Below are 24026 nucleotides of genomic sequence, written 5' to 3'. Positions count from 1 at the left end.
TTTAAACTTTTAACAGCAATAAAAAGACAAAAGCGTATGTTGCTTAGGCTTAGTATAGATCAGGGGTGGCCAACAAGTCGATCGCGATGCCAATTTTGGTCGATCGCTTGCGATGTCTTTGACTTAATGTGTTACACTTGTAACTGAACGCAACTTGTAAACGTAACGCGCAAAAGCAAACAATATGCATGCAGTTATGACTGGACTCGTAGAAAACACAGCCATTTAGCTTGAATATTTGATACTGTCTTGCGGTAGCTTCTTTTCTTTAGTATTAACAATATTATTATTATTAATCAATATTATTTATCCACGGTGACAACGTTGAGTTTCAATTTTTCATTTGTTTAAAATGTAAGTACCTGTTGTTTATGTTTTAAATTAAATTATGGCTTTTCTTACCTATCTATTTACTCGATAAGTGAGCGTTTTTGGCAACAGACCTCTATATTTTTGGATTTTTGGAAATACGTCAATTGAGAAAAATATCCCAGTATCACCAAATGTAGCAAATACATTTATTCCTGTTTCGGAACTACATACCTGTGTGAATTGGCATTTTCATACTTAAAGTTATCGAAGACTAAACATTCTGTCCTGACTGAGTCCCATACTGAAGAATCATTATTATTATCTTTGTCAGGATATACACCTAATTATGTTTCCTTGGTAAGAGACGTGCAAACTCAGTCCTCCCATTAATGTAACGGAATAAAATAAATTCTAAATCTGTCTTCATCAGTAGCTAATTTGAATTTTTTTTTTTTTTTTGTAACTCTTTCCGCCCAGTGGGCACTAAAAGGGCCTCTTATAGCAAGCCCATTATGGGTTCGGCCAGGCCCACAATGGGGCGGCCGAGTGGCGAGGGACGGGGACTGACATATCCGGACGGACCACCCCCAAAAAATTCCTGGGGATTTTTCGACCCGTCCGGATTCGATCCCGGGTCCCCCAGGGCGGCTGGCTGCTAACCTTGACCGCTCGGCCATCCGGCCGCTAGCTAATTAGAATTAATAAATATTGTTAATAATTACTCATGTTGCTTTAATTCCCCTGGACGTGAGTTTTTTGGCCCGTTAAATAATTACGTTGTTTTTTACGTAGGTAGATGTACAGGGTGTTTCAGTACAAAGAGCACTCCCGCGAGCTTTTGATAGATTAGCAAAAAATAAGTCTAAAAATCTTATATCATTCTTCCATGATAAATTTTCCTCGCCCAAAAAAAATCGCGAAAGTAAAATTTTATAATCAAATTATCAGCCGTACTGTGCAGTTTTATAACAAGTTTTTCAAGTTTACGAACAAATAGTACCACAATTTATACATTGTAATTGATAAAAAAAATTATATTATATTTTAAGTTAATAAAAATCTATCTTGAAAGTGTCAAAAAATCGATTTTCTTAGGTGCCGCCTGTATGGAATGAACTCATAACTGCAAATATCAAAAGTTGGGTCTGGAAATTTATTTTCTTTATGGAGTGCTCGCGGGAGTGCACTTCGTACTGAAGCACAGTGTATAAACATAGTATGTATTTTACACCCCCCCTCGCCACTTAGACTATGCCTACCACAAGTCGATCGCGACACATTTTTAAGATAAAAAGTAGATCTTATGTACACAAAAGTTGGCCACCCCTGGTATAGATGACCAGGAGCACAAGAAAAAACGCCAGCAGCCTCGACCGATGAACACGCCCCCCACATTGCTATAATTATTACTTTTTCATAAATAAACGTTTTGCTGTAAATAAGTGTTATTTTTTATGACAGTGATTTATTTAAATAGACAAAAATAATTAATAGAATGTGAATGTTCTTATGATTGTTTTTATTTTATGTCCAGGTAAAATTTATATGAATTAGTTACATGCAAATAAAATTTTTCTTATTGTTTTTTCTTGATTGGTTAGTAATATAATTTTCTGAAATTGAATAGTACAAAAGTATAACAATATTCCAATAAAAATAAATCATAAAAAACTGAAAATGGATTTGTATGTAAATCTTATAGTTTCTTAAGGAAAAATGATCATTAGAAAAAGGTAACTTCTAATAACTACATTTTTCTAAAAAACTATAAAAGTTTTGCACATATTCTTCAATTTTACAAGGATATAAACATCCTTGTAGAATTGTGCAATTATTAAAATAATTATGAATTCAAGATTATTTTCATATTCTTCTTTTATGTTTATATTTGTTAATTTGTTTATAAATGTTAATTTCAGTTTAGTTCTAATTTCTTTAATAATAATTTGATTTTTTTGATGTGATCTTAAGGCAGTTTATCATAACTATTTCGTGATAATGAAGACTTATCACTTTTCTTCTATGAACTGTACTGGACAATCATCTTTGCGGTCATTATTTTTTTTTTGTATAATAGTGATTTTAGGATTAAAGAGTTATATATGAGGATATATATGTTTGAGCATATTCATATTCAAAAAAATTATTTATATGTTGTATTTACTTCTAGAAAATTATTAGTCCTAATTCAAAGAGTGTACAGAAATTAATTGATTATTAAGTATATGTTTTTCAGAAAATTTTAGAGCTGTAAACTACAAGAGTTTAAACAGACTGATCAATTACTCGTTCCTTCTGTATTAAATCAGTTCAATAAAGAAACATTTTTTTCATTACTCCAGTAATGTATATCTAAGGAAATAATCATTTTTGACTATTTTAATAGCCATCTTTTTAATTCTCTATTGTAAAAATGGAGAAATCTTACTGTCTTGAATGTAAAACAATTCAGAATAAAGATTTTATACATATATAATGTTAAGTTTACTAAATTTTGTTCTTAGTTTTAATAAATTAATACAAGATTTAAACAAATTTTAAGAAAATAATTCTAATGTAGCTGTTAGATAATTGCTTTTTGTTTCATTTATAAATTTAAGTATCAATTATATATTTAATTGTTGTTAATTGTTTAATGTTGTGTGTTTTGGGACTCACTAATTCTGATAAGTTATATTATACTATACACTTATAATATACTATGAAAACTTTGCTTACAGTAATTGCAATTTGGTTATATATATTATAATTTTTCAGTAAATAGGGATTTTTAAACTTCTTTTCATCATTATTTTCAATCCATGATTGATAATGTACACTCATTATCAGTTATCACTCTTAACCAATGCTTTAAATGTTAAACATTACTTGTTTTAATCGGTATTTCTTGAGTATAGTAGTTTAAATTGTTTGCATTTATTGTTTCAATTATATATTATTTGTTAAAGATGGTAGCAGCAGACAAAACAACCCTGTATGAATTACTATTAATTAGTAATTATAATTAATGAATCTTCAAGTTATATATTTGATAGTTGTTTTAACATGTTTTTTATGTTTTAACATGTTAGATATTATCCAAGAAATAAAATGTGTTTGAAAAATATACAAAATATTCTTATTTTAATGATTAACATATGTAATTAAAATTATTTGGAAACTAACAATGTAAAAGTATAATTTTATTATAAAAATGTATATGCCATTATGGTTGTTGGTGACCATGTTACTGATTCAAAATTAAGCAACTATAATGGCAATTTTCAAACACTTTTGAAGTAAATTTTATGAATCAGAAGATGGCTAAAAATAGACAAAAAAGAACTAAATTAAATGTGTTAATATTTAATTAGTTAAAAATGCAACATTTCTTATTTTAACTATATTTTTCAAGTAATACATTGTGCTTAAAAATAATTTATGTAATTGTTTTTGTTATATAAACTGTATAAAATCTGTAATGTTTGAAAATGTGTTTAATTAATATTGTATAACTCATTTTTTTTAATTTAAATTTTAACTTTTTAGGTCCAAACAAAGTTGTACACATACCTTGCAACAGAATTTCTCGCTGATACCCAAATATACAGTAATGTTAGGAGGATTAGTACTGTACTTCAAACTATGCATACATTAAAATATTATTATTGGGTTGTCAATCCAAGGAACAAAAGTGGAATAACTCCAAAAGGTTTAGGTAAGTATTTTTAATTATAAACTTTAAATATTAGCTATGTGTCTGAGACTTTAAGAAGTGCTTATCAGAAAATTACTAAAAAGTTTTATACGAGTCTTAAAAAATTAATAAGTTTCTAATTTACATACATTAGGCATTTTTGTGTATCTTTCACAGTTTTCTTGAAAAACATTGCTTGTAACTGTGGAATATCACGTTATATATTTATATTAATAGTTAAAAATATCAGTTGCAGCTGCTCACACTTATTTTAATTCAGCTCCTTTATTGAAGATTTCTTTATTTTTTGTCAGAAAAATTAATATAAAGAAATTCAGTATACTATTTTTTAAGTTGATATTTGTTTTCTATCAATAATATGGCATTTTGTAAGTACAGTGGGTGATCGGTTAATGAACATAATCCATTTCAATATTTCAATTGTTCGTTAATTGATTATCGATTTACCATAGGTTTTTACAGAAATTTGATTAATTCCTTCTGGAGCCCCCAAAATATAAAAAATATATACTTTCTTACTGTGTTTATTTATATGTAATAATAAAAATACATATATATGCAGCGTTGCATTTTTATTAGTCATGTTTTTTCTGTTTGTGGGGTTCAAGAATCTGTCTAATGTCGATTGCTCTCTTCTTCAGGATTTTTCAGAAGTAATTAATAGCATTATAATGTAGAGATTCTCAAGCATATTAGCCTCAACTTGGTTTGGATGCCATTCTAAGACCGTTGTTCTGACATCCTCCACTTCTTCAAAATGTCTTTAATAGCAGATATCGGCATTAATCCTCTTTTTCAGAAGAAAACATATCTCGTTGAGTTTCTTGGTATTCTTCATTCAAGAGTTCTTGGCATTCCTTTGTCATTAGGTCTGTTTCAGGTTCCATTATGAGCTCTTCAATGTTCTTTATTTCTCAGATGTGATTTTTTGTTATTTCTTTAGCTGCTTGAGTTTTCTTGATAATACATTATCTTTCTTAGATAAGATTGAACTGTTGCCTACTGTAGACCTGTTCAAGCCATACTGCCAGCAACATCAGACATCTGCTCACTCTCTACCTTTGCTATTATACTCTTACCTTTCGAAAATAAAAACCGATGCAAAACTTAATGAGTGCCCACCTGACAGTCTTGCAAATACTATAAAAAATTGTTTCTGTCAGAAAAATAAAAGGCTGGAATTACAAGGGAGAGTTTCAAAGTTAGGAGGAATACTATCTGATCAGTATATACTGGATTGAGCATCGATGTTGACGTCTCCTGTGCTCCAAAAAGTTTCAAATTGTTGCCTGGAGACAAGGGAAGACCAATTGGTATTCATTATTTTACGTCGATTCTCCTTGTGTTTGTTCTGTGAAGTGTTTGTTATCTGAACATAAAAATCTTTTGTGAAAATGTTCGTTATCCAATTTATTCGTTAACAGAACTGTTTGTTAACCAATCACCCATTGTATAACTGTTAAATAATAATGATTCTAAAAAGTTTTATGTTTCCTTTCGTAATCTATAATTAATATTGTTTAGCATCATCGTACATAGAGCTGGTACAGAAAACAAATTATATCCAATTATTCTGGCAGTGTTCCTTACTATTTATAACACTTTCTAAAGTAGCATATAGTCAAAACAAGTAATATTCCTGTTGTTTATAGTGCTTTGTACATTATTATTCTTTTGTATGCTCTATGCTTTGTTTGGAGAAACCATGTATCAATTTACGGAAGCTATGTGCTCCTGTTGTATCATGCGTCAATTTTTTCTCGTAATTAATTAATTGGTGGCGTTTAAGCACTGACTGGCTTTTTATCTACATAAACTAAGTCTGTTTCAATGAATAAGATATCTGTTACCACCCCATATTTTTAAATTTACCCACAAAACTTCTCCTTTTCATGTTAAATCTATGGGAGACCCTTCTTTTGTTTATTGGATGATAAAATCTTTGTTCACATGCCTGTTGAGCTCAGATTGGTATATTATAGCTAAATGACTATCCTTCAATGAATAAGCGTCGACTCAGGTTTGTGGAATGGGAATTTTTATGTGAAAAGTCACACCTTCTTGGAGTTACTTTGTCAGCTACAATCAATCATAAATCATTATAGTAATGTTCAAAATAACCACTCAGTCGGTTTGACGAAACACAAAGTTTATATTTACAATATAAATGTACAAAATGATACAAATTAGAGTTACAATTACTTATGCACAAACACTAGTCCAAACAACAACTGACTATTCCCGTACACGTTCGTCGAAAGAAACTCCTTACGACCTCCACAAACAGACTTGTAATTAACAGCACCTCCGAGTCAGGAACAAGTTCGTACTAAAACACTGGAGTTTACCTCCCCCAGATTTCCGTAACGTCCAACGAGAGAGACAGTTAGAACTTCGGTAACAACGATCCGATCTGATCTTCCCGATACGAACCTCTGTTCCCGCCAAAACTACTCCTTAAACAGTGTCCAACGTTCAAACCCTCTCCAATCAAATTCGAATGTTCCCACAATGGCCGCCAACGGTCACTTTCCGCCGGCCAATCGTTCGTCGGTCGTCGATTTGAAACTTAACGGTTCTTCCCACAGAAGTTTCTAACGGCCGTTCCTAACGGTTTTTCCGTCAAGAAAGTTCGTTATAGTAAAACAGGGTAGGAATCGCGCGCCTTGGCGATTCTATCCCTTACAATTATTCTCATCTATTTTTAGCTTGAATTTTGTAAATTTATATGTATATTTATCCTATTTAACAAATAAGAGTGTTTTCAGAACCAGTGCTTCTGAATTATTATGTGCTTATTATGGATTATTTGTTTATAAAAGCATTTAAAAGGAAATATTATTTATAAGTTTATATAACCTCTTATATAATCTCTTAGTCCATAACCTTAGTACTGTATAGTAGACAAATATATTTGATTATGCAGGGAAATATATAAATATTTCATTTTGTTACATCTGTTATTGCACAAGAGTGAGCTGTATGTAAGATTATTTTTTTTAAAGTAATAAAATAAAATAAAAATAAAGCTTGTATGTATATACAAGATTTAATTATTATTAAACTTTTTTAAAACAAGATTTAACTTTGTATTAAAATAAAATTTAAAATATATATAATACACACACACATATATATATATATATATACATACATACATACATACATACATACATACATACATACATACATATAAACGTTTTTAAAACTTTCTACATTTAAAAATATTATAAAAATAAATTTACATTTTATATAAAGTGCATTTGAAAGGCTTGCAAAGTTTTTACTTACAAAGTTTATATTATAATCTAAAATTGTTCAAAATGAACAAAATGTTTTTTGTTTGGTTTATTTTACAGAAGGTCCACGTCCAAATCAAAATGAAATCGTTTCCATTCGAGCACATATTCTACTCTTCTTAAAACAACTTATCTTAAAGGGAAATGGTGTAAAAGAAGATGAATTACAGAGTATTCTAAATTATCTTACCACTGTACACGAAGTAAGATTTTATAATTACTCTTTATTTTTTTTAATTAGGAAAATATTTTTTGTTTTTGTAATTTAAAAAATTAATAATTTAATTTTTATTTTACACAGAGTGACAAATAGTATGTCAATTAAAGTGCAATAAATTTTTAATGAATAAATGGATTTTAATTAGTCCAAAATCACATTATACAGTATTAAATTCATTTTAATAGCAGATATTTCTAAAGTGCATCTATATGATTCAGCACAAAATTTAAACCTTTTTTCAAACCCCTAAAAAAACTTTTTCTAGCATGTCACTTTTGATAGTCTCAATAACCTTTTTAATTGCAGTCTTTAATTGTTCTGCATTATTTGGCCCTTTCTTGTAACAATTATCTTTGATATAACCCCCAGAGAAAAAAGTCCCAAGAGTTTAAATCAGGACTCTAAGGAGGCCATTCAACCCCACTATCCACAAATTTTGGGTCACCTGATTCAATAACACAATCCTGATACGTGTTGAAAATACTTTCAAACACATCTTGGGTGTAATAGGGAGTAGCACCATCTTGTATAAAGTGATATTTCTAGACAAAATTATTTTTCCTTGCCTGAGGGAAAAGTTTGGTCTCCAAGAAACTTTTATATATGGCACCTATGATTAGAGTATCTTTGAAATTTAAGTTTTCGGCACTTGACATAATTGCTGCCCATGCTATGATCCAGTGAAGATCATAGCATGGGTATAGAAATGGGAATAGCATAGCATAGATTTTTGGAACTTTGTCTTAACATTGAGGGAATAGCATAGCATTGATTTTGGGAACATTTGGGAATAGCATAGCATAGATTTTGGGGAACATTGAATCCAAAAGTCACTGTGTCCAAACACAGTGACTTGTGGATTGAATGTTCTCCAAGATCAAAAGTTTTGCTTATTAACATATCCATCAAGATGAAAATATGCTTTAACCATGAATATTATTTTTTTGGCATCTAATGTCCCAAAGTGACAAAAATATTTTGTCTTTATTAGCAAAGCTCACTCAAGTTGCCATCACACCTTGGCTAGATTTCTGATGAATAGTAATTTTGTAAGCATGCATCTAGAGAAGATATTTTAGAATAATGCAGAGAGATTCTCTGTTGATGCCCAGTCTTTGTGGTGCCTTTCTGATGGAACTGCTTGGATTGACTTCAAAAAATTTTGAAATTTCTTTTAGCCTTTCAGGAGTCAAAACTAAAATTTCAGGGCTTGGGTATGGCTACAATCATTTAGCCATGTTCAAGGAACTTTTGAATTATCCTATTGATATCAAATTACTGTTTAGTATGAGATATAGGAACTTAAAATTTGACATTACCATTTAGAAATGAAAAATTTCTCATTTTCTTATCTTCTAAGTGTTTTGTCACTAGGGTTTCTGGATATACCAAACTTAGTATAGTATGAAATGCCCTCTGGCTATCTGTTCATCATTCTGGTAATATGCCTTCACAAGAAAAAGCTTCTGGTCCTTGCTTAGATCAGTCATCTTGTGCTTGTTTAATTAAGTTGAGTTAATTATTGCATCATTAAAAAATGGCTCTTGTTTACTAAACACATTGATACCCTTATGTGTTGCTTCTCTCTTTAATTATGTCATATTTAAAAAAACTTTTTGACATATATTATTTGTCACAGTATAAAAACATCAATTTCGAAAACATTGTCTGTAATGAGATATGGACAAAATAATTATACAGTGTGATTGTAAAGTTGCTCTGTAGTGAGCAGGAAATGGAAGCAGCTTCCAGGAACGAAGTAATGACGTTAAAGGAAGACCAAATGTCGAAAGAGTTAAAGTAATTAAATTAATTAAAATATCTATAACTATGAGACAGATAATAGTAAGATTATTACTCCTGTCTACATTGATAATGCTTACTGCTCATACAATCATGGCAACATTTTTATCTTTATATTGTATAGCTTTAGGCATAGTTTTAAATTTAGTTTTAAGTTTATTTTTTTTTTCACTTTGTATAATTTTTAAGTATAGTAAAATCTTTAGTTAATACCAACTGATGAGGACTATTTTCTATTGGAAAATAGTCCGAAATGCATTTTGAGTTTTTCAGTTTCCATAATTATGTAGTCATCTTATTGTACACCTCGTTTTTTGTTTTATTAAATGTTTTTTACTTTGATTCTGAGCGTTTGTGCCCATTATCATTGGTGAGATAAGCCCTTACTATTATCTGCTTCATGGTTATAGATATTTTAATTAATTTAATTATACCTAGGGCTAAAAGCAATTTCTGTAATAATAGAGTTAAAGTAAGTTATGATGTCACCACTTGGCTGAGCCACATCACTGTGAAATAACTATATGATCACACTGTATATTATTTAATTATGTTACATATACTGCTGTTTACATACATAATATTACATTAATTTTTGAGGAAGTTTTTTAGTTTTATATGGCATAAATTAATTTTTACATTTTTAAGTTTCCTATAGAAAATGCTAACTTATGATTTATTAAAGTTATAATTTTTGCTAATTAAAGAATTTGTTAATTATTGATGTAAGAACTGTTTTAAATATATGTTAATTTATATTATGTATTTCCAGTTATTTCTATTATGTCATAATTTGAATAAGATAAAAAAAACTTTTTAAATTTAATATTGTTAGTTTTAATCAGATGTATCTTTGTTATATGATTGAGGATATTTACATAACATTCTTCTAATTTACACTAAAAGTAAAAATGATAACATAAAATAAATGTGCTACTTATTTAACATTAAAAAAATTATTTCATTGCATATTTCAAATTACAAAAAGTCTTAACATTTATATACTGGTCAAAACAATTAAGTGAGTATATAACTTCGGTAAAAATGTGCAAGCCAGTGAAATAAATGAATGTATGACAACAGTTTGGCTCAAACACATGTTTTTCCACATATTACTGTATATTTTACTGTATCTTATATAACAGATTCTTTGGTGTCATGATGTTTCTTGCCATTGACATTCTGATGTTTCTTGGCATGAAACTTTGCTACATCATCAAACACATCTTTCTCATTTTGAACAAACTTCTGGTCTGATGGATTCAACTTTCCTGATTGGGGATGGTCTCCCTCAGTTGTGGGTCAAGCTATAGAAGAACTATTACTCGACTGAAGAAGATACAACATGAACGATTCTCTCAATTCTAGAAGAAAGCATGATCATGATGAACATCCAATTGAGGAAGATCATCCCCAATTTGGAAGGTTGAATCCTTCAAACCAGAAGTCAGTTCAAAATCAGAAGGATGTGTTTAATGATGTAGCAAAATTTCATGCTGAAAAACAATGGAATTTTACATAACATCTGACATTTAGAATTGTTTGTCTTAAATGATTTTTAATGTGACATATTTTATTCTCCTAACTGTTTTGATCAGTGTATGTATTCATTTTTTTAAACATGAGTTTTAAACATTTTAATCATAATATTTGTTTGCTAAATCTGATTTTGATTATGAAATTTATAATTTTTGTAATTTAATCTTCAGGATGAAAATTTACATGATGTACTGCAAATGTTAATGTCACTGATGTCAGAACATCCAGCATCAATGGTTCCTGCTTTTGATGTTAAATATGGAATAAGGTAAAATTATATTGATTTGTATCTTTTTCTTTTTTGATTGTAAATTAATGTATTTTCTATTGTAATATATGGTCAATCAATTATTGTGACATGAAATATAAAATCTTTATTTTTGTATTTCATGTTGCAATTTTTGTCCTTAATTTTACAATTTAAAGACCCCCAAAAAATGTATAATAATAGTAATACTTTACAGTAGTGAAATGACTTAAACTTACAAATAATTTTGTAATAAAAAGTAACAATAAAACTTAGTGGAGATAATAACTTTTAATTAAAATGATGTTTCATTGATGTTAAAATTATACTAAAATAGTCTTCTTGTCTAGTAATAAATAAATAAAAACTATATGCCAATAAACAATGGCATAAATTACATTGTCTATTCTACAGTGCATTGTTAGTGAATTATTTAGAACTGAAACTTCTGTAATAACTTTTGTGATAATTAAATTGAAATTTACATGTAAATAAATAAAGAAAACATTTTTGAATCTTTTCAAACCTATTCAAGTTATTCCATTTAGTTTGGAAATTTTTAAATTATACATTATATTTTTCTCTATGAATTATGTTTTTGTAAAAAATACTTAAGTTATTACAATGGAGGCCATTAACAAATAACCTCCCAAAAAAACAATAACAATGGAAAAGAGGAAGAATAAAAAAATCGCCAAATAAAAAATTCTTGAAAACAAAAAAATCATGCCCCAGCAAAAATTAAAAAACCTAAAAAAGACATAACATATTTCAATTCAAAACTTTTAGTTCTAAAGTAAACTAAGGTTATATTAAATTTTATTTTATTACCCATGTTGCATTTAAGTTACTTGTAATTTTCCCGTGTTTTATGTGTGGAAAAATAATACATTATACACTGCATTAAGTAGTATGTATCCTTCAGTCCCTTCACACGCTTTTGTAGAGGCATTAACAAGTCTATGGCAGAACTGACATTTTATTTGTGTATGCTACTGCTAGAGGACTCTAACTTTTTTACATTTGTTGGTGGACAGTAGCCTCAAATAAAAGGTCAGTTCTGTCATAGCCTTGTTAATGCCTCTACAAAAGCGTGTGAAGGGACTGAAGGATATGGACTCATGTATATGTATAGTCTTGTAAGAAAAATTTTTTTTTCTCTAAAAAGGATATATTTTAAATTAAATTAATTAAAAATATGATTGTCACATGCCAGGCTGCAATTTTTAATGTCACAATAAATAATTGCTCATTCTATTTTGTTATTATACAAAATTCTCTTTCACAATTTTGTATGTTCCTAAGAAAGTTATTTTGTAATAATAATAATATTTCAAATATTTAACATATAGAACAATTTCTGTACCAACTTATCACTCAAAACGCTGTTTGTACAGAGCTCATATCTTTATTATTCTAGTGCTTTTGGGTTTTCGTAATATATTTTCTGGGACATTAACACTCAAAATGAAAAATTATATTCATTAAAAATTATATTTTAAAGAGTATAATAATTTATCTGATTAGCACACACCATCTTCTAATATAAAATTTTAAATGAATATATCAATTATTTATTATATATTCATTTTAAATTAATGACTGATCTTCATTTTAACATCAGAAAACTCTTTATGATGTGATATTTTCTAAACAGTGTGTTTCAATGTTTAGTGTATCTTGTGTACTAAATTGAATAGCAATGATATGCATGCACACACACAAGAATACATTATATGCAGATATTTTGTAGTTATTAGTGCCTTCAGATCATTGAAAATTTTTACAGTGTAATTAAAAAGCAGAATGTATTTTAAAATATGAATAAATAAATGATTTAGCCAGTTTTTGGAAATTTAAAATGCTAAATCAAACTATTTAAATAAACAAATTTTGAATGTAAGTTTAGTCTTATACTCTTTATGGTCTGAAATGCATTAGGTCCCAAAATGCTACAAATATTTATGTAATTCATAAAGATGATGATTACAACTTTTAAACTTCAAAAGAAGAATGATTTTCTAAATGATAATTAAAAAGTGTTTGACTACAGATGTAAAAAAATCCATTCTGATGGTGGTGATCTGTAAAAGATTCAAAATATTCCAGACTACAGGATTGTTAAACCACATAAAACTAGATTAAAAATTATGTATTAAATTGATTAATTTAAGTGTATGTGATGGTTTGTTGACAAAATAAAAATAAAAAAATAATTTGATGCAATTATTATTATTTCTTTATTTGTTTAGGACAGTATTTAAATTACTAGGATCAACAAATGAAGTCATCAGATTACAAGCATTGAAATTATTAGGATATTTTCTCAGCAGAAGTACACATAAGTAAGTTATTAATGTTATTACTACTTTCTGTTAACAAAGTGATAAAATTTATATTATTTAAAATGTCTACTTGGACTTGTTTTATTAACAGGACGTATTATACAAATGTCTTTGTTCAGCAAAAGTTAAGAAAGCTTATTAGCGAAAATAGTCTTTATTTTCCACCTGTACACTTTATACATGATATTGTGTTTTGGATCAGTTTGTCCCTCATTAGCAGGTCTACATTCAATATTTTAATTTTTCGATTTTTAAGCACTTCGAAAATCAGAATTACAACTTTTATTATATTTCTTAAATATATTTTTTATTCCAACTTTCACTTGAACCCTCATTCTCTGATAAGCTTTCTTAACTTTTTCTGAACAAAGACATCTGTATAATATGTCTTGTTAATAAAATATGTCAGAGTAGACATTTTAAATAATATACTATAAGATAAGGACACTGAGGCATATGATTTGATAAAGTTTAGCTTTTAATTGAGAAATTTCTAATCAAAAGTTAAACATTTTTAATTAAATAACATGAAAAATAGATGAATTTATTGGTAATTTTTGTGTAATGAATGGATTTGGTTCCTTGAAATTATTTGTGAAGTGAAAAGTTTACAAAAACATTAATTATGCTGATACAAATCTAATACTGACAAAAAATTATAAATTTGGAACCTGTTTAATTCAAGTTCATAAACTTTATAATTAATTGTTTATAAGAGGCAACTTCAATTTACATTTTTAAAACATAATATTGTATATTATTGGCTGTTGTTCTTTACAATTATGGTTTAGATGTTCCCATTCCTTTATATCAAACCATTCAAACTGGTCTTTGCATCTTTCTCTTCCCGATTAGTATGTTGTTTAGTATTTTTTTGGAGCATTTTATTTTTCATCCTTTCTACGTAATCACTTTTTTGTTAGCTGTAATATTATTTATATTCATTAAATAACTTATTTCATTTCTATTTTATCAGTTCTTTTGAGTCCTACCAATGCAAATGAGATTCTTCAAATCTCATTTGTGCTGCCTCTAGTCTATTCTGATCTTTCTTTTTCAGAATCTATGTCTTGCACCATAGAGAAAAGTGGGTTTTGTGGTTATATAATTTTATTTGTGATTCTTATTTTTAGTTTTAATTTAAATATAAAATAGATATTAGAAGTAACATTTTGTATCTGAATAATGTCAAAAAAAAATTGAAAGAAGAAATTAGAATGCAAAAATGTATGAAAAAGTTTTGATAGCAATGTTGTCAGAATGCATTTTGGTAAATGATGAAAGAGTAATTTAGGATACAAATAAATAGAGCTCTTATTCTGTTTTTTGTATAGAATAGGGTATAGCAGAGAATTTTGGTCTTCTTTTCACGATAAAAAGAAAATTTTATTAACAAGAAGAAAGATAGAGATTATTAATTAAAATACAGGGATAATTGATTAGATAACATAGTTTAGAGTTGTTAAAATTGAAATTTTTCAAGTATTCTATTTGTAAATTTTAATGTTTTAACAAATCATAATTACAATTCTTCTATATAACTTATTAGTGTGGAACCTGGTTAACTCAAGTTCATTGAGGAAAAAAAATTGAACTTTGAGTTAAGGAGACTCAGATAAAAATCAAGATTTTGTGCTTTGGTTCATTGTGACCCATATGATATTTCCATGGGTCTTATTATGTAGAATAGTTGTGTCAATGTAAACCTCTCTGTTGTCCAGAGGGGCTGTCCATAAATTATATCTGCATTTTTCTTGAAATTTATACTCCCACTCCTTCCTTGTCCCAGTTTGTCCAAGTTTCCATAATCCCCCCCCCCTTTTTCAGATGTCCAACAAAATTCAGTTTCTTTAAATCCTTTTATCACTTTATAAATGATAGATACTATAAGTAGAAATGAAACTTGAGAAATTTTGAAATAAATAAAATAAAATGCATAAAACATATAAAATTTAATCAAATATGATAGGCATGCATTGAAACTCAATCTTTCCCCTCCCCTTTGTCTGACTGTGTCCAACTTGACTTAACCCTCTCCCTCCCTTCTAGCATATTTCATTTATGGACTGCCTCCAAAACTCGAAAACACTAAATTAAAAAGTTAAGTAAGCTACTGATTAATGCTTTCTCAAATTTGATCTGTTCACTCTTAAGTGTTTAGTAAGGATTTTTTTAAATTGTGATATTTTGTGCCTAGAATGGATCCATTATTTATTTTTTGTCACAAACACATTACTCTTTATGATTGCAATTAAAATTTTAAAAATATAACAAAGGTTAAATTTTTTACATAGAATTGTTTAGTATTGTTTTTTTTAAATTAATTTATCAAAAACCCATTTATTTATTGCATCAGCTAAATGGAGAAATCAATCAGAAATCAAATAAAACAAAAAAAAAGTTTGAAAAAAAGCAGGTTTGAATAGCAGTTACAATATCTAGATCACACACTGTCTATGTCACCACCCTGCCGTCACATGATGTTTATTTTTATTTGTATGTGGCTTCCACACTTTATAGAAAATTCCTGATTGTTTATTCGATGGATGAATGTTAATTATTTTATTTAAATTAAAATTCTGGAGAGGTTATGAAAATACTATATCAAAACTCCATTCAAATTAAACAGTTTGACAAATTTGAGTTAACCAGTTTGATTTAACATGTAAATCCCTATGCTAGATGATTGGGAAAGAAGTTAACCATGTTTCACTGTATTGTATTTATTTGAATTTTTTTTTTAAATTTTCAGTCAGTTTATATTATATGAAATATGATTTTATCTGTTGAAGATAAAATGTTTACAAAAAATTCTTATTTTATGATTATGAACTTTGATCTGTTAAGTAAGACTGACTTGCATCTCATGTAAAGATTATGAAAAAGTTAAATTTTAAAATTAAATTAAAATTATATTTGATTTTAGACAGCTTGCTCTTTCATAGATTGGCTTTTTGTATGCCAAATTCATATTATTGTATATATTTAGCTGAGAAACAAACCTTTTGAGCTATTGTACAATTGTACTTTCTTTCAGTTTCGGTAACAACAAAATCATTTGTAAAAATTAATTTTCATTTTCTACTTTCTGTTTAATCTATGGTTTTAAGGTTTTAAATAATGTTTCATGTATTGCAACATATTAATCATAGAAATTAAAACTCTCCTATCTTAATTTTTAATGTATTTTTACTTCTCTGGGAACAGAATTCCCTTTTTAACATGCAACATTATTGTTAGATGGTTGGTTGGTTTGTAACTAACCAACTAAGTTAGTTACAAACCAAGTACGTTTATTGTCAGAAGAGACATTTCATGCATTGTAATAAAAAAAAATACAAAATGAATAAATAAATAAATAAATACCAATTGTGTATGAAATCTAAAACAAAATAAGAAGATATATGAATGAAAACAATGATAACAATTGTAAAAAACAATAACAATAACTAGTTTTAACAAATGTATAAAAAATAACAGTGTATGTAATAAAACATGATATTATTTATAACAAAGGATGTTAATACATTTGTCACTTTTCAAAAAGTCAAGGGCCTACCAGTGGCCAAGCAATTCCATTCCCTGAACACTGGGAGTTCGGTTGTGGGTTTGTGCCCTACCAGGACAGGCTGGCCATGTGAAGTTTTTTGGGTTTTCTTCACATCTGTAATGCCTGAATAGGGGCCAGTTACCCTTAAAAAGACTTCCCAGAAGGCATTCCCCCCTATGCAGATGGCCCAAGTGTTGCATTGCCTTAACTTAAGTTAACAAACAAACATCAAAAAGTCAAATTTGACTATTGAACATTCAACTTTCATAACACATTAGGAAGGCATATTACCTGAAAATCAAGTTCTGCCTGTATTTTAAAACAGCAAATGATTATTGAATATTTTAAATTATAAGATTTTAGGTTTTAAACGAAAACTGAATTGTAAATTTTCATTTTAAGATGACTCAAAATATTTTTAAAAATCATCTGATTAAAAATCCAAAATTAATAATTCAGTAAACTAGAGTTTGTATTATTTATTTAGAACAAAAAATTTACAAAGAAATTTTTAAAATTTTATTTTATAACATTATATTTAAATTTCTAAATTCCATATTTAGAAGTTTATATGTAAGTTTATCAACATACAAATGTTTAATTATTTTTTTATTATAAAAATGTTTTACATAAAATTTGTTGTTTAATATATTTTAAAATAATGTCCATCAAATTTTTGCTATGTATAATTCACTTACTATTTTGCTTGTTATAATTATGGATATTGTTATCGGTTGTCCAATATTATTGGAATTAACTTGTCCCAAAAGACATAAATTAAAATACACTTAAAAACTTTACTCATTTTAATCAGAATTTTGGTTATAATCATTATTATCTTCAAGTAAAAAGCAGATTAAAAATAAGTTGTTTTTTATGCTATAAGCTTCAATGTATTTCTAATAATATGCAATCATTGTCAGTTATCTGCTGTTATTAAGTCTTAACCAGTGCTTTAAATATTAAACATTGTTTTAATTATTATTTGCTCTAAATATAGCAGTTTAAATTACTAATTTTTTTTATTTCAATCATATGTTAAGCATCATTAAAGATGGATTGCAAAATAGCTAGCAAACAACATTATATAAATTTAAATGCCAAACAGCCAGATTTTTTATTAGGCTATTTAAGACTAATTAATTGCTAAGTAATTTGGCAGGAGATAAGAAGTTAAGCCACCATCTTGTCTTAAATTTAATAATTAGAAATAAATTAATTTAATTTAGTATATTTTGGAAGAAAAGGTTAACAGGAGTTGTGAGTTTTGGTTCCACTGTAGACCAATCTTTTCTTCCAGAATATTCTAAATTAAATTTATTTATTTCTAATTATTAAATTTAATAGAAGACAATGGCTTAAACTGCCTATCTCCTGCCAAATTACTTACTATAACAATTAATCAGTCTTAAATAGCTTGATGAAGAATCTGGCTGTTCATTTTGTATTTAAATGAATTATTGGGTTGGTTGTATATGTTATTATATTGTATGAATTACTATTGATTAATAATAGTAATCATGATTGATACATCTTCAAGTTTTATATTTTTTAATTGTTTTGACATGTTTTTTAACATCAGAGTGAATGAAACTAGGATTTCTGTTAATTATATTCTTATTTACTTACTGTGCTTAATGTTATAATCCAGTTATCATCGTCTTTAATCATGAGTCTCAATGTAATCACAATTAATATTAAAAAATTGTTAAATTTTTACATAATATAAATAATCAATTATTATGAATGTCATAAATAGTTATTTAATAATAATAATAATTATTAATTTTCTTTTTTATCTAGAAGAAAACATGATGTGATGAATCCTCATAATTTATATATGCTACTGACTGAACGTCTTTTATTGCATTCAGATCATCTTACCCTTTCTACTTACAATGTACTGTATGAGGTATTTAATGCATATTTATTATTTATTCATCTAATTTTTGGTCATTAGGGCAGCTTAAACTTACAAAATATGACACACTTTCTTTATTATATACAGTTTAAATATAAGAGATTTACTTGATATTTAAATTAAAATATTTATTGAAATTTGATGTTTATCAGATTTCAATAAAATTTTAATTTAATACGTAAAAACTTAATTTAAAAACAAATACATCTTGTTTTTAAATAAAATAAAACACACAAAAATGTTTTAGATTAAAAATTGTATTATAGTAATTTTAAATACAATAAAAAAACTAATTTTATTTTATCAATTACTTTTTTCATTCATTTCATTGTATATCTGAAATGTCATACTAAATTTTCCAATCCAACTTTAATTATTTAAAATTATTTATTTTTAAGTTATTATTCACTTCTTTCAATAACAAATATATTTTGTTTTGTAAATTAAATAATTGTGTTAACTTTGTAATGGCTTTACGTTCTTTGAATATTATAGATTTTGACAGAACATGTTTCAAGCCAAATTTTGTACACTAAACATGCAGAACCGGAGTCACATTATAGATTAGAAAATCCAAGTAAGTATTTTATAATTCTTACCTAAAATTTTAGAAAGTCTTATTTAATTTGTTTGAAAGTTATAATTAAATCTTCAATGTATTATAAAGGTTTTTAATGTACAACAGTTTCAGCAAGTTTCAATGATTTTCAATTTTAATTTTATTTTTGAAATCAATAAAATAAGTTGTTTAATATGAAATATTTATCAATTTTTACAAATACAGTAATACCTCGACTTACGTTACCCCGACTTACGCGAACCGGAGTTACGATTTTCAAATCTCGTCGATTCGTCTTTTGTTTGAGTGCCACGCAACTCTTGATTACTCACTCTCCCCACACTATTGTTCAGCTTACGTGTTCGGACATGTCGCGTGGAATTGACGCATAGCTACAATTTATTTCTGTGTTTGTTATATCTACGGAGACTTGAGAGACTCTACTATGTCATCTAAACGAAATAGAACTGATTCTTCTGCATCAAACAAGAAAAGAAAAACTTTATCTTTGAAATGTAACGTTAACATTATTAAAGACTGCGATACAAAAATGAAAATTTGTGAATTGGAAAGAAGTTTGATCTACCGGAATCGATGGTCAGAACATTTATAAAAGGTAAAGAAAAAATTCTCGAAACTGTGAAAACTTGACAGAAGGCCTCAGTTCAATTGAAAAGGGGTTACAAATTTTAGAAAATATAGACTCCAACGAAGAGCGCATTTCTTCTACAAAACGAGAAATAAAAAGATTATTAGCATGCTACGAGGAAATTTTGCGGGAGAAAAAAAAATCTTTGAGCCGTCAGACGAATTTGTTAGATTTTATGAAGCCTTCTACAATACATCAAAATAACTTCAGTTTACGATTTTAATAATATAATTTGTTATACGTATATACTATCTAAGATTTTATTAAACATTTTTTTCTAAATTATTGTTTTCTTTAGTCTACAGCCCCAATTAAAAATAACTTGTATGTATTTATATGCGAAATTATACCCCGACTTACATGAATTCGACTTACGCGGTTATTGCTCAGTTTCACCTATCGTGTAAGTTTGGGGTATTACAGTATATAATTTATACAAATGTATAATTTTATATATATATTTAGTTTTTTTTTTTTTCATTTTAGATTCAAACTTCCAAAAACACTATTCTTATTTTTTTTATGGAATTGTTATGTATATGTGCCATTTTATTATGGCATAAAATACAAAAATATTATTCTACATAAATAATAGGCACTCTGTATTTATGAAGAAAAATATTTTTATATTTTTTACTTAATGAATATTTGAAGAAAATGTTATATAATTTTTTTTCCTCTTAAATATGATGTATAGATGAGTTGTAATTAACTTCTAAGAATATGTTTTAAAATAAAATATATATTTTTTTTTTTATCCATTTTAATTTCATTTAAAAAATGGTGTTGAATTTATTTTATGATATTTGATTTATTTTACAGTGATTTTAAAAATTGTGGCCACTCTTATTAGACAGTCTAAACCATCTGAAGAATTAATGGAAGTAAAGAAATTATTTTTATCAGATATGACTCTCTTATGTAACAACAACAAAGATAATAGAAGGTAAAAAATATTATAAAAAATAAATTATGTATAGCTATGTTTATGTAAACAATAATTATTTGTATGTTTTATCAGTGGCATAGCTAGGGGGGGTGTGGTAGGTGTGGTAGGTGTGGTCCACACCAGGCCCCTGGAAAGCAACAGGCTCATAGGGGCCCTAAAATCAGGAAAAAAAGACCTGGAAAATTTTTCACGGCAATCAGAACAAAGCAAAATTTGGCATTTAGCTACTTGAGCTGCTGGGGCCCTTATTACACAGGAAAACCAGCAACTTAACTGTAATCTAATTATACACTATATAAACCACTAAACAAAAATATTTTAGTTCGTCATTTACATAAACAAAACAAAAAAAAAAAGAAAATACCTAATGCATCATTCATCAAACGAAAGAAAGAGAATATCTAAACGCAATGTTTTCAATGGAATAAATAAATTCAAAAGCCGAAATTTATAGAAAAAATTACTTGTTTTTGTTTGGACGTTCCCGATTATCATTACGGAAAAAGGACACCCCTGCCGAAAAATTTTTTTCAGGGGCCCACAAATCTTGTTCCGCACCGGGCCCGGAGAATCCTAGCTACGCCACTGTGTTAATTCAAATGAAAAATAATCAATTAATTAATTATCAAAATTATTCAAACTAATTCATTTTCTTTAAAATTTAGGGTGCACTTTATGCATCCACTAGAGGTGTTAGCCTCTAGTAGATGCAATTTGGAAAAAACATAGCACTAAAAATAATTGTTTTTGGAACCATATACATATTGAATAACACATGGTAAATATTAAATATAACAGAAATCTACTGAAAAATTTTAGCAGTTATCAGTTATATATATATATATAACTAACATAGAAATAATGATTTAAAATATAGGGAACTATAGCAATCTGATATTGTCTGTGCTAGATCTCATCAGTAACAGTTATGAATGGGTGTTTAATGACATTTTATGTAAATTTTGAGTTTGGATCTATATGCAGACATAGATGATTTAGAGATTATTTACATTAATATAAAATTTTATATTAGATATTGATCCATTAATAATTTCTTAATTTATTTCCAGAACTGTACTACAAATGTCTGTTTGGCAAGAATGGTTAATAGCTATGGCTTATATACATCCTCATTGTGCTGAAGAACAAAAAATTTCAGATATGGTTTATTCTTTATTTAGAATGCTATTACATCATGCAATAAAATTTGAATATGGTGGTTGGAGAGTATGGGTAGATACTCTTGCAATTGTTCATTCAAAGGTATTTTAATTTAATTATTTTTATTAAAAAAATACTGTAAGTTTTGGAATTAGAAAAATTATTGATTAAGTCTATTATCTACACAAAAAGAAATTAAATGTTCGTTATTAATGCTAATTTTATGACAAATAATATGAAAAGTAAAAAACAGGAAAAACTACAGTTATGAGGGAAATATCTCAAATATGTCAAGATTATTTTCTTTACTCTAAGTTTTTTTTTAATTGTTTTTAATTTTTTAGATTATTTCTGGTAACACCAAGCACAATCACTTATAGTAATTTTTTTTGGGAGGAGATTTTTCTGCATTTATTTTCAATGTCATATTGGTAAAAAAAAATTTCTGCTTTAAAGACTACTGTGTTTTCTCCTCTTTTATGGTAAAACTTTTTGTTTCTTTGGTAATATTGTTCAGTAATTAATATTTTCTCTATGATTAATTTTATTCATGGCTTTATTTAGCCATTATATCATAGTTTAACTTCAATTTTGTACAGCATTTATAAGTTAATACATTGTGATGAGTGCATAAGAAGACAATTATGAAACATGTGAGGAAAGAAAGAAAAATATGACACAAAAGGCATAAAAATACAACAAACAGAAAATCATTTAATAGTAAACGAAAAAAATTGACAAAATTTAAAAATTGATTTGCAGAGGATATAAATAATTGATATTCATGTTTGTGTTTTGGCATGTAATAAAATCATTAAAATGTGGCTACTTTTCCACATAGGAACCATACTGGTTCAAGTACTTGTTTCAGTGTGTGACAAAGTTAAATATTTTGACCTGTAGACATATAGATGTTTATTATTATGCAGAAGGTGATTGTCATCGTCATCAGTTCCCAAATCTGGTCTTGTCATGTAATGCTCATTGTAACCACTTCAGGGTGTCACAGTATGTAACAGCATTATAGTTGTTTCATATGGAAGGAAATCCACTAGAAAAATACTCTTCTGGTCCCAAAAAGCAAACTTTCTTGATAGATTGCATCACTTTGGTGCAGGTGATCACAGATGTTTCCAAACCATACTCACTTTTTTTTGATTATAGTGTGAAATTGTATGCTTAAGACATGTCCCCAGTGATGATGCTTTCAATGAATTGGTTGCTTTCTTTGTGATATTGTTCCAAATGATTTAAACATGTTATCATTCTGATGACAGTTTTTATTTTCTCAGTTGTCTGGGCACCCAATAAGCACTGATTTTTCTGTGCTCAGGCTTTCCATGCACAGTGTCTTATGTGATGTACAAAAGAAAATGTTAAACTATTCAGGCAGGATCTTCAGATGAATTCAATGGTTTTTTGTTCACTGCAATGACTTCTCCTGGCTTAGTGGCATTTAATACATGTTCAGAATGAGGCTTATCTGTTACAGATTGGCTACTTTATGCAAACATTTTGCACTGTCTACAGATGTTGATGAGATATTTAGATAATCTTCACCTTATACTTTGACTGTTTTAACATGAATGCTCGACAACTTCTTAACCATTTCCCACAGAAAATGAATCACATTCTTCTGCTCTTCGACTGTAGATGAACTTATGTAGACATCATTTTCTTTTCTTCACTCAGATGGACAAGCTAGATGGAAGCAGTTGTTAAAAGGTGTAACAGTTTCCAGAACTCTTGTGTTTTAGGCCATCACTTTTTGCGAC

General features: G+C 27.7%; 1 protein-coding gene across 1 annotated transcript in view; it reads left to right on the top strand.

The window, feature by feature from the left end:
- The window catches only part of rg (rugose), a 209974-nt gene that overhangs the window by 72754 nt on the left and 113194 nt on the right, over positions 1-24026 (top strand). The window contains exons 16-23 of the mRNA XM_067286654.1: positions 3841-4009; positions 7369-7511; positions 11041-11138; positions 13370-13462; positions 18816-18924; positions 19429-19510; positions 20964-21087; positions 22161-22353. Of these exons, the coding sequence (XP_067142755.1) occupies positions 3841-4009; positions 7369-7511; positions 11041-11138; positions 13370-13462; positions 18816-18924; positions 19429-19510; positions 20964-21087; positions 22161-22353 (1011 nt within the window). The remainder of the gene's footprint in view (positions 1-3840; positions 4010-7368; positions 7512-11040; positions 11139-13369; positions 13463-18815; positions 18925-19428; positions 19511-20963; positions 21088-22160; positions 22354-24026) is intronic.

The sequence above is a fragment of the Centruroides vittatus genome, unplaced genomic scaffold (assembly GCF_030686945.1).
Source record: "Centruroides vittatus isolate TY-2023 unplaced genomic scaffold, ASM3068694v2 scaffold_386, whole genome shotgun sequence".
In the NCBI taxonomy this organism is placed as follows: Eukaryota; Metazoa; Arthropoda; class Arachnida; order Scorpiones; family Buthidae; genus Centruroides; species Centruroides vittatus.
The sequence above is the reverse complement of the archived record's forward strand: the minus strand, read 5'-3'. Positions and strand labels throughout refer to the sequence as shown.